Source organism: Armigeres subalbatus, chromosome 3 (assembly GCF_024139115.2).
Source record: "Armigeres subalbatus isolate Guangzhou_Male chromosome 3, GZ_Asu_2, whole genome shotgun sequence".
NCBI lineage: Eukaryota > Metazoa > Arthropoda > Insecta > Diptera > Culicidae > Armigeres > Armigeres subalbatus.
Genome location: NC_085141.1, coordinates 53,935,897 through 53,950,088, shown reverse-complemented (window position 1 = coordinate 53,950,088; position 14,192 = coordinate 53,935,897). Strand labels below are relative to the sequence as shown.

General features: G+C 38.1%; 2 protein-coding genes and 1 long non-coding RNA gene across 3 annotated transcripts; 2 read left to right on the top strand and 1 right to left on the bottom strand.

The window, feature by feature from the left end:
• The first annotated feature begins 2,222 nt into the window (after positions 1 to 2,222).
• Positions 2,223 to 4,587, top strand: LOC134219586 (uncharacterized). The gene is made up of 3 exons (XR_009981614.1): positions 2,223 to 2,481; positions 2,676 to 2,876; positions 4,101 to 4,587. It is a non-coding gene; the product is annotated as an uncharacterized LOC134219586 (long non-coding RNA).
• A 2,047-nt stretch (positions 4,588 to 6,634) lies between these two features.
• Positions 6,635 to 7,633, top strand: LOC134223507 (uncharacterized). The gene is made up of 2 exons (XM_062702669.1): positions 6,635 to 7,285; positions 7,411 to 7,633. The coding sequence occupies exons 1-2, from the start codon at positions 6,744 to 6,746 to the stop codon at positions 7,598 to 7,600; spliced, it is 732 nt and encodes a 243-aa protein (XP_062558653.1). The 5' UTR covers positions 6,635 to 6,743; the 3' UTR covers positions 7,601 to 7,633.
• Positions 7,634 to 8,826: 1,193 nt separating this feature from the next.
• Positions 8,827 to 10,786, bottom strand: LOC134220659 (uncharacterized). The gene is given in 4 exon segments (XM_062699762.1): positions 8,827 to 9,709; positions 9,711 to 9,967; positions 10,224 to 10,673; positions 10,732 to 10,786. Coding segments are annotated over 4 exon segments (1,536 nt in total). The 5' UTR covers positions 10,735 to 10,786; the 3' UTR covers positions 8,827 to 8,883.
• Between the last annotated feature and the right edge of the window lie 3,406 nt (positions 10,787 to 14,192).

Sequence of the window (14,192 nt, the reverse complement as noted above, 5' to 3'; positions counted from 1 at the left end):
GCTTCACCTTGATTAGCGGGCCGTGTTGCTGGTCTTGGAGGTTGGAGACCAAACATGTCCACCAGGATACCCAATGGTGTTATACCTGTTGCGCTAATTGTTACTTAACTGGAATGAAACTTGAGTTGGTTGGAGTGTGACCTGATAAGCTTCTTCCGTCCGTACCAGTCATCCAGAAGAACATTATGATTTACTTGTCCAATGACTAGACTGTAGTGGAAACTTGGGAGCGTTTTCGCATGTGTTGCACAGCTTCCTCAATTCTTAACGAAATCCGAAATGTTGTCATCGATCTTTGGCCAGTACACGTAGCTACGTGCAACAGCTTTCATCCGTTCCATTCCTGGATGTCCTCGATGCAGTTGCTTGACAATTCTTTGACGAAAACTGTCCGGGATGACCAGACGATTGGACATCATAATACAATCGATAATGCATCTCGATGAGCGAAGAAAGAGAGAAGAACAGGATTAGCGATGTCACAGATTTTGGACGGCCATCCACGATGTATGTACTGGCTGGATTACTTGTTGAAGGACTGCATACTGGAGAGTAGCGCTGCGCACCGATTTAAATGTTACTGGTAATTTGCTTCCGCGGGCGTGAGTAAGCGGGAAGCATGTGCGACGGCTTTGAGAGAGTCATCGGGGAAGTTGTGTAGACATGCACATATTCCGGATTGCGATGCATCAGAAGCAACGATAATATCCAAAACATGATCGTAGTGTGTTAACAGTAAATTCCACTGAAATGTTTTTTTTAACGCTCGAACGTTTCTGGCATTCAGTACTTCAAATAAATTTTGCATCCTTGAGTAGCATCCGTTTATTTAAAACCTTTCAGCTCTTATATTTTAGACGAAAGAACAAGAGTACAAGTCTGGACTTCCTCTCCTGTTGGATTGCCATCGATTGGCTTCGATCTTTCTGGATCTGCGCGAGATATCCGTTCCGATTATCGTGATCTTATAGATTCTTGGCAAAAACTATGCTACAGATATAGAAACTAGAAGTTGCCACCATCGTGCCCACCTCTCCGGCAGGATCATTCGCCTCCAGTTTTAGCGTACGACTTTAAATCGTGTTAAGTTCACTTTCAAACAACTTGAGGCCTGCTTCAGCACGTGCTCCAAGTCGTTTCAAATCTATACCTCTTGTGCCTCTAGCCAAATTGGTATCACTCCTTATTTCGACTTAAATCGCACTTCTCCTTGCTGGATGCGCATGTTCGCAAACAGATAACAAAACCCTCAACAAAGATGTTAGCTGTTTCAACGGTTGCATAGAAACCCATAAGCTCTCCATAACTAGACATAAACCTTAATGCAGTGCTCTCCGAGAACCGTTTGGCTCATGACTGTTGCAGCGGGAGAGCAGTCTTCCTGGTTGTGTCGTTATGGCTTCCCTACAAATCGTTGCCTTTCTTCGGCAAACGATTACAACAAACCGTGTTCGATTATGTCTGATTTCGTATAATTATTTGGTCCAATCGACATAAAATTAGATAAAGGTGGTCGGAGAGAGCAAAAAAGGGTGAATAACAAATGTAATACCTTACTTACTAACTTGATGAACTATTATAGCTCCACGGTCTCTTCCGGGTTCTCTACTGAATATTATCTTTGCTTGACGCTCTTCCGGCATACGTAAAACGTATCCAGCCCACCTTAGTCTACCGTGTCGTATAAGTTTAACAATATCCAGCCCACCACTAACCCAACAACTTTAGCTGAACAAGCTAGTTTTTCAGTTGAAGAAGCTTATTTTCAACGAAATAACCTCTTTTTCTGCTTCCAATGGATGGTTTATTTGAGTATAACTCTAGGAAGTCCATTGAGAAATCAATTAGAAATTTCATCTATCTGACTATGGGTCGCCGAGCCTTCTATCAAAATTTGGCTTTTGGAGTGAAATTATAGCCTTCTGGTACAACTTTGTTGTACGAGAAAGGCAAAAATGATGATGTGTTGGAAGGTTCCTTTGAAGCTCAATTTTCAAATGAAAATAAATAAATATCTCACCTATTTTCCACAGTGTGACCATTTGGATCTGATAGCCGTACACTGCCGGAAAAAAAAATTTGATTTTCATAAACTTTGCCTTATGAAACATCAAAAGTTCATTTTATTTCTGTTTCATAAGTCCCTTATTGAAAACATAACAAACTTCACAACATTCATAACATTACCTTATGAAATTTATAACTCATTCTTGTGTAAATTTTTCATACGGTGTTCTTATGAAACATGACGTTTATTCCTGAGTTCATTTTGGAGTGACAGCAGAAAAAAAGTGTAACTTAGAAGCAGCTCAAGCGGAACCCCGGAAAACGCTGGCTGTTGGCCAATTTCATGTCCAAAGAGTGTTTATTCACCATCAGCGAAGAGGATGGGATGCATCGTCCCTAAAGTTGGTGGAAGAAGGAACATCAGAAGGGGAGTTATCACAGAGGGTCCTCAATCAATCGCACTAAAAGTCGGAGGTAAGTACATCAGGGCAAAGATGACGATAGTTATTAACGGGAGATTTTGTGTTGGTATTCTACCTCCGCTGCAAGCTCGGCTGCAAGCATAACTGTGCCACAATAATATAAAATTCATATTAATATGGGATATGATTCATGCTTGTAGTGGCAGTCTATTATAGTTGATAATAAATCTTAATTTCTTCCCACAGGGAATTACGGATATACTTTACCCGCTTTACACGCGACAAGGCGGAGGAACTGGCACGCTGTGTGGCAATAAAATTTTACAGGATGGAACCCGAGCCGGCCATACGTGAGGAATTGTGGACAATGATACAATTAATCGGGATGGTGGAAAGATTTTTAAATAGGAGGACGGAAAGGGCAATCAGTGGAAATAAAATGTTAAGGTAAGACAGGGATCATAATCAAATTATGTATCTTAAGGAGGAACCCTCACGGAATCCAAGACTAAATGCAATCGCGGGTGGATAGAGGGTGGACGTGCCCTTGAAAACGCGAGTATATTTAGTTTTGAATTTCGGGGGACATGATCAGAAAATCATGGGAACTAAATTTTCAAACCGTTGTATCACTGGCGTCTTTTGACCTTCCTGTTGATGTTTCTATGGATGCTCACTTTTACCCTAGAGGGGCGCGAGTAAGAATGTTTTTAATTTTTTCAAAATACAGTTGATTTCGTTTGACATGACATACTTCAGTGTGAGCATCATTTACAGGTTCAGTCTTAATACCCTAGTTTAGCATTGACAATTCTTCTTCTTATTCTTATTGGCATTACATCCCCACACTGGGACGCCTAGCAGCTTAGTGTTCATTAAGCACTTCCACAATTATTAACTGCGAGGTTTCTAAGCCAAGTTACTATTTTTGCATTCGTATATCATGATGCTAACACGATGATACTTTTATGCCCAGGGAAGTCGAGACAATTTCCAATCCGAAAATTGCTTAGACATGCACCGGGAATCGAACCCAGCCACCTTCAGCATGGTCTTGCTTTGTAGCCGCGCGTCTTACCGCATGGCTAAGGAGTGCCTAAGCATTGACAATACTATGGGTGAACAATATGTTTCTTCTAAACATCCCTAACGACTTCCAAGTGTGTTCTATTCTGAGGAAATATGATATGTAAATTTTGACTAAGAAATCTATGACAACTCATGCCAATGGAAACCCATGACCCGTGATACTGTAAATGATGCGATACTGGAGTATGTTATGTAAATCAACATTTACTGTATTTTGAAGAAAAAAAAACACCCTTACTCAAATTTGTCTTATAAGTATACGCCTCTCTAGGGAAAAAGTAAGCATCCCCAAACATATAACTCACCAGTATGGTGAAACCAGATGAGAAACGTAAAATAATTATGAAAATCGGTCTAAAGACGTCTGAGAAACAGCTATTTGAAAATTTAGTTCCCTTCTCCTATAGCGTTACGTAATTTGTGAACGATTCCATACCAAAAGTATTCGGAAATTTTACCGAGCCATTCGATTACATATAAAGAGCCGGATAAATCTTATTGAACTTGGAAATGTTAATCAAAAGTGACATGTAGACTAAATATGAACAAGTACTAAACCGTTTTCTCTTTTTTACATTTTAGCCTTCCTCGCTGACATCGTATTTAACATCCTCATTGATATGATTACAAGACCAATATTTGAAAAGGACGCAACAACAGTCAACATTTATTCTTGTATTGTTATTCAGTTATTGTTACTTGTTCAGTTATTTGTCTATGTATAGCTATTTATGTAGGTAGAAGAGAAATAGGAAACAAAATGTTTTGGCTGTTAACGCGAATTATGAGACGAGCCATTTTTATAACTACCTCGAACAGGACGATTTAGTTGATGAAGAATTGAAGATATTAGATTGGACGGAAAATGTTGTTTGCTCAGGTTTTACGTACTAATGACTGTCAGAACGTTTGCCTTAATTATCGATATCAACTTTGTATAGAGATGAGTGACGTTTAGCGCCCGCACACTAATGTGCAGTTCGGCATGTGTAAATACATGTTTGTTTTCCTTCTGCTCATAACCTCAAAATTGATCGGGTCATCACAATGATGGGAAAGGAGTCAAAAAATATATGGAAATACACTCATTTTAACCCAAGCTTTGCTGAGTCGCACCATCTAGGAGTGTTTGTTTTCCTTTTATCGCCACTCACACATTCGGACGTGAGAATCTCAATGTATAATTTCAAAATCATTGATAATGTATTATTTACCTTCTTTACTTGACCAAAGCATTGGAAAAAAACATATAAGACCATATGAAGTTAGAACGATAAAAATGTCATGTCATCAAGTTCACATTATTATCAGATTACGGAAAGATCGATTTTTGTTAATTTGGGTTTGGCTACTAAATTAATTCGAAAAGCGTCATGATAAAAATGTCCAAAAAGGGAAAAAATATTTTGAATAACCGATTTGTTTTTTAGATAAATTGTGTACAGCAAAAAATATTTCAGCAAATTGATCAGTTTTGGGCGAGACAAAGTTCGCCGGGTCAGCTAGTTTCAAATAGTTTTCACTTATACTATAAAAACAGACAGGTTACTCGTAACACGATTCAAGGCTAGCTATCATGACGACAATAATTACTGCGTGGACGCATTGCATTTTACCGGACTATGTTAAAAGGGACACTAATGATTACCTGAGTCAAAAACAGAAGCAGCATATGTATATAGTTTCGAAGGAAGAAAATATAGGGAGTATATAGGAAAAAAATAGTAATTTATTCAAGGCTCAATTCACTTGTCTTGTTTTAAGACTATGCCTAATATAAACTTAACCAATTAATGCTTGGAGTGTAGGTTACGTTCACAAGAACTATTCTATTTGTAGGACGCTGGGTAATATGGGTTGGCAAAATCTGCCATCAATATATTATATTTTGTATTTGTAAGTACTAAGTTGAAAAGCAGGCCAACTTCCAGTTGGAATGTAGAGACATAGGAAAAGAAAAAAATTACAGTGATTTAGAAAGATGAAGGATTAATAAAATTTTCATTCTGTTAAAAATAATAAAATGTGTTTAGCATATTTTTTTCGTATTTACAAGAAAAAATTTGATAACTATAATAACTGAAATAAAATCTCGATTAAGAATTTCATTAGGTATACTTATAAAATTTCATAAGGTTATCTCACAAAATTCATAAGGTAATTTTATGAGAAACATAAACATTCACTATGCGTGTGGTTCATCCAAAGTTCATTCTGCATCATAAGATAACCTTATGATTTTCAAAGTGTTTCCTTGTGGCTAATTTTCATAAGGCAAGTTAATGATATCCGGAAGGTTTTTTACGGCAGTGTACAGTTTTGATTTGAAAGTTCGAACTTTTAATTTCAGAGTGACACGTCGCTTTTAAATCGTCGTAGACGCAAAAGTTACTGTACTTTTATTTTGAACATAAGCAACTCTCTACGAAAAAGAACCAACGCAACTTTTTATTTCGACCAATGGTTTTTTTAATTTTATTAATGATTTTTCTTTCTGTGTAATGACATGTATATTGCCTGATTTTCTCAAAATTGCACGCGGCGAACCCTTCATGAAAGGTACCGCCGCGCTTTCTGTATACAGAAAGCGCGGCGGTACCTTTCATGAAGGGTTACCCGTTTACTTGATTCTTATGGGTGAATAGCATTGCGGTGTATCGTTTGGCGCGGCCGTACCTTTCGACAGTCATTCGCCGCGTGAAGTTTTGTGCAAGTAACCATTTGGGAACACTACAAACGCCGCGCAGTGTATCATATCCAGAAAATCTGACAATAAAAAAAAGCTTATACATCGCTTATACATAGTCACATACATTCGGAAACTTATACTTTTCATTAACTTAATGAATGTTATTAGGTGGCATAATGAAGAGTATAAGTATTTTCGAATGGTATTTTGCCATAACATATAAGGTTATTTTTTTACGTGTTTTAAAAAAAGTTTTGTGATTTTTCGACGAATCATGTGAAATGGAGCAACTTTGTAAAAAAATTGTATGGGATTCCGTGTAAAAACAGAATCCGGTGTATTCTCATTGTTGTTTTATAAAGGCAAAAATGACAAACGTAAACATTAGGGTCTCGCCGTGGAATCTCACTAACACACACCCAATAGCGTAGCCATGTAAAACTGATTTGTTTGCAACCACGGAACAGCTGTCAAATTATTTCAATTTGGGATTTTTGAATTTAATTTTTTGTGTTTCATAATTAGCATAATTAAACATGGTTTTAAAATGTACTGTACCGTCGTGTGGCGTCTATTCAAGTGACCAAACGCATCAAATGTTCCGGCTTCCATCAGTAGGGAAAAGAATAAGTGAACAGCAAAAATATTTGGCAGAGCATCGTCTAGCACTATGGGTGGAGGCCTGCGGGTTGAAAAAAAGTCCTGCTTCGCACCATCGAGTCTGTAGTCGTCATTTCTTTTCTGGAAAGCCTGCAAAACCCTGGGAAAAAGATGAAGTCGATTGGATTCCGACTCGCAATCTATCGGAATCGGATATGGATTTTTCAAATGTGTCAGCGGAATTAAGAGAAGAGGCAGAAAACGATTTAAGTGGTCACAGTGAAAATCTCGGTGCAAATCAATCTAGCGCTGTTTCTAATACGTTGATGAATCACGAGGATTCAGTCAATGAGAGTAATATAGATTCAGAACACCAAGCATCAGAGGCCGTTGACATCCATGCGAATCAACTAGATAATTCAAACGGCTCATTGTTTATATTGAACGTTCTGAGTCCACTTATGCCCGCTTCTCAAGAGTAAGTATTTTATAAAAAGACTACCAACGTCGTATTACAGTTGACAGATTTTAATTAAGTATAGTAGAAATTACTTGTGGTAGAACTAATACTAAATATTTTCTTTCTTTTTGTAAATGTTCTAGGTTGTCCTTCAAGTCAACTGATTGTGATTGGGTTCAAGGTCAACATGAGCTTCCAGTCATCAACTCAGAAAATGAATCAGGTTCAATGAACCAATCTACATCACTGGAGCTTTCAAACGATGAGTCGTATGCAAATCAATCTCAATCAATAATCGCAACTGTCATATCTGCAACTTCGTACGTATATTAAATCCAATTTCATGCCACTAACAATGGTTTTTAATATTCATGTTATTTTCTGCATGCAGGATTGAAGTATCAAGTCCGGATGCCGCTCGAACGCCAATGCAAATCCGTTTCCCTTTTGACAATATCACCAACAATATCACTTCAGCTGATGGAATGGCATATGCGAATTCCTCAAAGGTTGTATACTACAATGATGTGGGTGTGCAGACTGAATCATGCATGTTGAAAGAAGTGGAGCAATGGAAAAATATTATTGCACGATACGACAAAGAAGTTGTTTTTCTTCGAGCGCTTCGCGAAAAGCTACAGCAGAATTTACGTGCCTCCAAAAATGCGTATCAAATATCTGTTTCTTCACTTGAAACCAACGATAAAAAATGCTGCTATTTTACTGGGCTCAGCGCTGGTCGCACATTAAGACGTCTCTATGAGTCACTAAAACAAGACATACCAGAATTCGACGCATTGAATAAGGAAAAGATTTTGGTACTGACGTTGCGCAAACTCCGATTAAATGAACCATTTTGTACACTTGGGTACTTATATGATTTAAATCAATCTGCTATTTCGAAGTATTTTTACGAGACAATCAACGCCATTTTCCCATTCATGAAAGCTTTAGTTAGGTTTCCATCAAGAACCACGTTGAAGCAGCATATGCCGTCAGCATTTCGCAGAAAGTATAGTGATGCTCTAACTGTTATTATCGATTGCTTCGAAATAAACATTGAATCGCCAAATAATAAAGCAATGGTGGCCAGTGCAAACGTTTTTTCCAATTACAAAAAACACAATACAATCAAAGTATTGATAGGGATAAGCGCGTCAGGCAGCATTATTTACGTATCAGAGGCATTTGGTGGACGCACTTCGGACAAAGAAATAGTGAAGCTATCAGGTTTCTTGGATCTCATAAACGAGGGAGATTTCGTGATGGCGGACCGAGGGTTCATTATAGATGACCTACTAGCGCCATTGAATGCATCCATAACGTATCCAGCTTTCAAGAAAAAGAGCCAACAGCTTGAGCCACTTGATGCAATTCATTCGAAAGAACTTTCATCGCTGAGAATACACGTTGAACGATTGATTGGTTCTCTGCGGCAGAAGTTTTTAATATTAACGGATATAATTCCCATTACAATGCTGCAACACTGGAACAATAACATTCCGGCGATCGATCAAATAATTATCATATGTTCAGCTCTAATTAATTTGTGCCCAACGATTGTTCCTGTAGTTTAATATACTTTATTGTAACAATAAAGATTACATTTGTACATTTTATTTTTCGGTTATTTTCTTAGCTACTAGCTCTGGAAATATTACATTTTCGAAGAAACTCAATGCCTTATTCTTGCAAATTTCCCAATAATTATCGTTGCGTTTGATCTCAAATACTAGAACCTGATGCGGTGACCACACATAAAAATAGCCAAAATTAGCTTTACAAATGTGAACCTGCATGAATGCTTGGAAGAAATATTTATGCTTCGTTTTCAATATAATATGATGTTCCTCATTCCGTGTAATGAAAGAGTCCTTTAGCTGCAATAATGTGTCAACCATATCTGCACGATTGCGAGCTGAGAAGGGGCACTTCACTTCGACTGTTAATACACCGTGGCAATCACACAAAAATATTGCATCCGGCGATGCACCCATAAACGGATAATCTTCATGAATTACAAATCCCGATTTTCTTTTTAACAAGTTCTGATGCAAGTGCTTCACTGATTCGAACAATTGTTCAACTGCTTTTACTTCGTAAGTTTTGCCGTATCTTGTAGCGGATGAAGTGAATGTTGCTTCATTGGGGTAACATATTCTTTTCACCAATGACATCGATGGTTGCTCCGGTTTTGTGCAACACACATCTTTCATGTTTGAAGCCGTGATACGCCCACTTCGGAAAACATTCCACCACTTGGAATCCGATTGGTCTGCGGTAAGCTTATCAATCTTCATCAACAGATCTGGATCACTTGTAAAATTGCGAATGAACTCTGCCGCTACTTTTTGTAACTGCTCAATTGTACTCTTGTTTAAAGGGTCGTAGAGTTGTTGGAAATTGTAGTTCTTAAGATCATTTTTAAGTTCAGACTCGTGTACAAATTGTACAACTGAAGGCCATTTGTTTTTCACCACAAAATAGAGTGGTACCAGCAACATTTATTCCGTCCATCTGTAGCGAGCTCAATAAATTTCGACAGCGAAAATCGTAATTAGTTGAAGTTGATGGAGTGGTGGCATAATATGTTTTCTGGATCTGCTTGCCAAAGTCAATGTCACGTACTTTTTTATACAGGTTTTCGCTGATACTCGTCGGTGGCTTCTTCCAGTACGCCGGTAAATCAGTAACTGACAACTAGAAAAAAAAGTACACATTAGTAACGAAGTGAGCTCTTGCGATAATCGGGGTTTTTTCCCATGTCCCACTGTTGCAACCACATCGTGAGTACTGCGCATGATGGCGCACGGCTATGGTATAGATGCGCACAACTCATAATGCAGTTGCAACATCCGGAAATGGAAGAAAACCCGATTGTCACTAATGCTCATTTCGGTTTTCCAACTGGGTCTACAATACATATTTCTACTTCAGCATAATAAAAAAAACTTACTTTCTTCTCGAGTATTGACGTTCGAATGCCCTCTAATGCAAACAACGTTGCACCGATATGACTGCAACATTCCAAAAGACCGATGGCACAGTTGCAGTGCGCTGCAAGTATCCTGCCGGATTCACTAATTAAAATCCATGGTGTCAGAGGTTTTTCATTTAGTGCGAAGGAATGTCGTACGGATCCATGCACTGCGTATACGTCGTGAACTTTCTTTCCGGAAACACTCTTAACCCATCCATTTTTGTAATACAAAATAGCTTCCATGCCTTTAGCGCAGTCTTTGGGTTGACCCGTAAATGGATTTGGATCCTCGACCAAGAATTGATATATGCTGGCAAATGTGATCGTCAAAGGCACTTCCTGCGGCGTCGTTTTCAGTGTTGACGGGTTCACTCCGTAACACATGGCGATTTTCTCGCGATATCTTCGTGCAGCCACTTCACAATCCTTGTAAGAATATAAATGTATAGTAATAAATAAAATTATAAGAAAGTTAATTTCTTACCATTTTTCCACTGGAGAAGTCTATTTACTAATTGACAGCTAATTGTTTATTATTTTCATCAGCAAACATAAGTAGTAGTGAAACTTCTCACTAATACTAAGGGACGCAGAAACCCTAATTGACTTTGCAAATTCTTCAATAACAAGGATTGCTCCCAGTCAAATTTCATCGGGACTGATACACTGAGAATATTTGAAATTCAAACTATTTTGTTTCTATCAAAATGACTCAAAATGACTTCCATCAAAATGACAGTGACGGGAAACAACTCTAAATTGGGTTTTTTTTCACTCAACTTGACAGCAAAGTGCAACCACTCAAAATTTAGTTTTTCAGCAATTTTAAGGTACAGTCAAACCTCCATGAGTCGATGTTCTATGACTCGATATCGACTCTTGGAAGCAAATTATGCCATATTAAAAAAATATAACGCATAACTCTAAAACGGCTGGATCGATTCAGAACCACACATAAATTAAATAATTGCTAACTCGAGACCACACATAAAGTTTATTTGGATAAATATTTTATTAGTAGTTCGCGTGGAGAATGGTTATGTGTGCGCTGATATACATGATAAGTTGAATCTATAGATTTTTGCCAATAAATATGTGTGGATTTTTAGTAGGGTATGATATTTCTTTATGCAAAAATCACAAATAAGGTTGAGCAAATGGAAATGAGGTTCACAACGCGCGTTTTCGCCTACTATGCAGGACAACGTCTACCGGGTCGACTAGTTTTAAATATATAGCGGCATGTAACACTTGTTAAAAGTTACATATTTTCTTTGATTTCAATAATCAACATTCACACCGAAAAAATCAACCAATATTATTTTCCGTGCATCAAGTGATTTGACGTTTGCGGTACAACTTTCCGACGGTCGACCGTCGGACCCTCGTTCCAATTTTTCTATTTATCTTCTCGCAATAATTTGGTTTGCGGAATTTTCCCCCGTACATATGCGATGTTTTCGGGAGGAAAATCAAAATCCCGGTCCCATTTAAAATACACGGGTCCAAAAATCCGGCGGAAAATTTTCCCGAGGTGTAAGGGATCGTTCAAAAATTACGTCCATCGTTTTTCGGCATTTTCAACCCCCCTCCCCCCCCTCCTGTCACAAACTGTCACAAATAATTGACCCCCCCCCCCTCCCCCTGTACGTACATGTCTCATTTATATTTTAGCGATTACTGTGGTTTATCTTTTTCGTACACTATTTTCACAATAACATAGTGAGTTATGTCCCTTACTAACAGTTTGAATGTTTTTAAAATGCAAGTTGTTTCTAAAATGCTTTCAGTATTTTTTTCTTGTGGACGGACGTCACATAAGACGAACCCCCCTCCCCATGTCACAAACTGTCACAAAACTCTGACCCCCCTCCCCCCCTCAAACCTTGGACGTAATTTTTGAACGGCCCCTAAGGTAGCATTAAAGGTAGCCTCACACCTCGGGAATTTGGTCCGCGGATTTTTTCCCCATGCATTTTTACATATGCGATGTTTTCGGGATTTGGGCACGGAAAATCAAAATCCCGGTCCCGACCAACCATTTCTTCAATTTTCTTCAAAATTCTTCATTTAGATCTTTAAAGGTTTTCATATCAATCGTCGATAGCGATCGATGCCATTTCATGAAGAATTTTAAATTAGTCAAAAGTCAAAACACGGAAAATTGTTATCGATCTTTTCCAAAATATCGATATCAATTGATACCGCCAAAAAGATATATTTTTCACACTTCTACTTTATCGACCTGTCAAAATTATCAACAAAAACAAAAGGTTTACTTTTACATTTTTTCCATTTATTTGCTTAATCGGGAATCGAACCTGAAGTGATGATATTATAAATTTGCCCAGAGAACTTAACCACTAGCCCACAATGAAGTGATGACTGTAAGTAGCTAAATTGCATTAACATTCTAAGCCTTGAAATTTTCATTCGAATATCACTTGCATATAGAGGAATTATTTCCCACTTTACACCATTTTCATATTCATCTTATTTACTTGAATGCAAACATATAAAACGTCAACTGCGGTTAATTTGTTCGTAAATTGGATCTATATTATGGCTTTTATAATTGAAACCCGAATGTCGTTCCATTCAACATTCATTCAAATCATTTTTCAGAAAATTTCTAAAACTTCTGGGATATAAACAAACCGCAAAATGTCCATCGATGTTTTGGTATCCAACGATATGAATCGATGAACTAAAAAGTGATGACGGTGCAGCGATGTTTAACAGTAAAATTCGATGTCAAAATGTATCATAACGCTGAGATCGTACTCCATCAGAAATCTGATAACATTTCATGAATATTTACATCGTTATTGCAATTTATTTAGTGGTAAAGATGTAGCGATGCTCATATTCGAAATACTTTGTCAAAGTATATCATTGCGTTGATATCATACTTTACATGAACTGTGATAAAGATTTATTAAGATTTATATCATTTTTGTGAATAATTTAGAGTAAAGAAATACCAATAAAATAATTTAATTTTCTATGAATAACTTTGAAGGAGCTTGACGAATGGTTAGCCGGGGTTCCATTTAAAATGCACGGGGACCAAAATCCGGCGGAAAATTTTCCCGAGGTGTAAGGTAGCCTTAAGGTCACCTTACACCTCGGGAATTTGGTCCGCGGATTTTTTCCCCATGTATTTTTGCATATGCGATGTTTTCGGAATTTGGGCACGGAAAATAAAAATCCCGGTCCCCTTTAAAGGCTGCCTTACACCTCGGGAAAATTTTCCGCCGGAATTTGGTCCCCGTGTATTTCAAAGGGGCTGGATTTGATTTTCCGTGCCCAAATTCCGAAAACATCGCATATGCAAAAACACATGGGGAAAAAATCCGCGGACCAAATTCCCGAGGTGTGAGGCTACCTTAAGGTAGCCTCACACCTCGGGAATTTGGTCCGCGGATTTTTTCCCCATGTGTTTTTACATATGCGATGTTTTCGGGATTTGGGCACGGAAAATCAAAATCCCGGCCCCATTTAAAATGCACGGGGACCAAAATCCGCCGGAAAATTTTCCTGAGGTGTAAGGCTACCTTTAAAATACACGGGGACCAAATTCCGGCGGAAAATTTTCCCGAGGTGTAAGGCAGCCTTTAACTATTAAATTTGCCGTTTCCGTAGCCGTTCCGTTCCATATTTTTATCCGGATGGCCTTTACAATGGTTTTGATGTTGACAGCCAAATAATTTTGTTAATGACGGGAGATTTTTCAAATATGAGCTATACTTTATTTCTTCGTATAGGTAGCCTCACACCTCGGGAATTTGATTGGCGGATTTTTTCCCCATGTATTTTTGCATATGCGATGTTTTCGGGATTTGGGCACGGAAAATCAAAATCCCGACCCCATTTAAAATGCACGGGGACCAAAATCCGGCGGAAAATTTTGCCGAGGTGTAAGGTAGCCTTATAATGGATTGG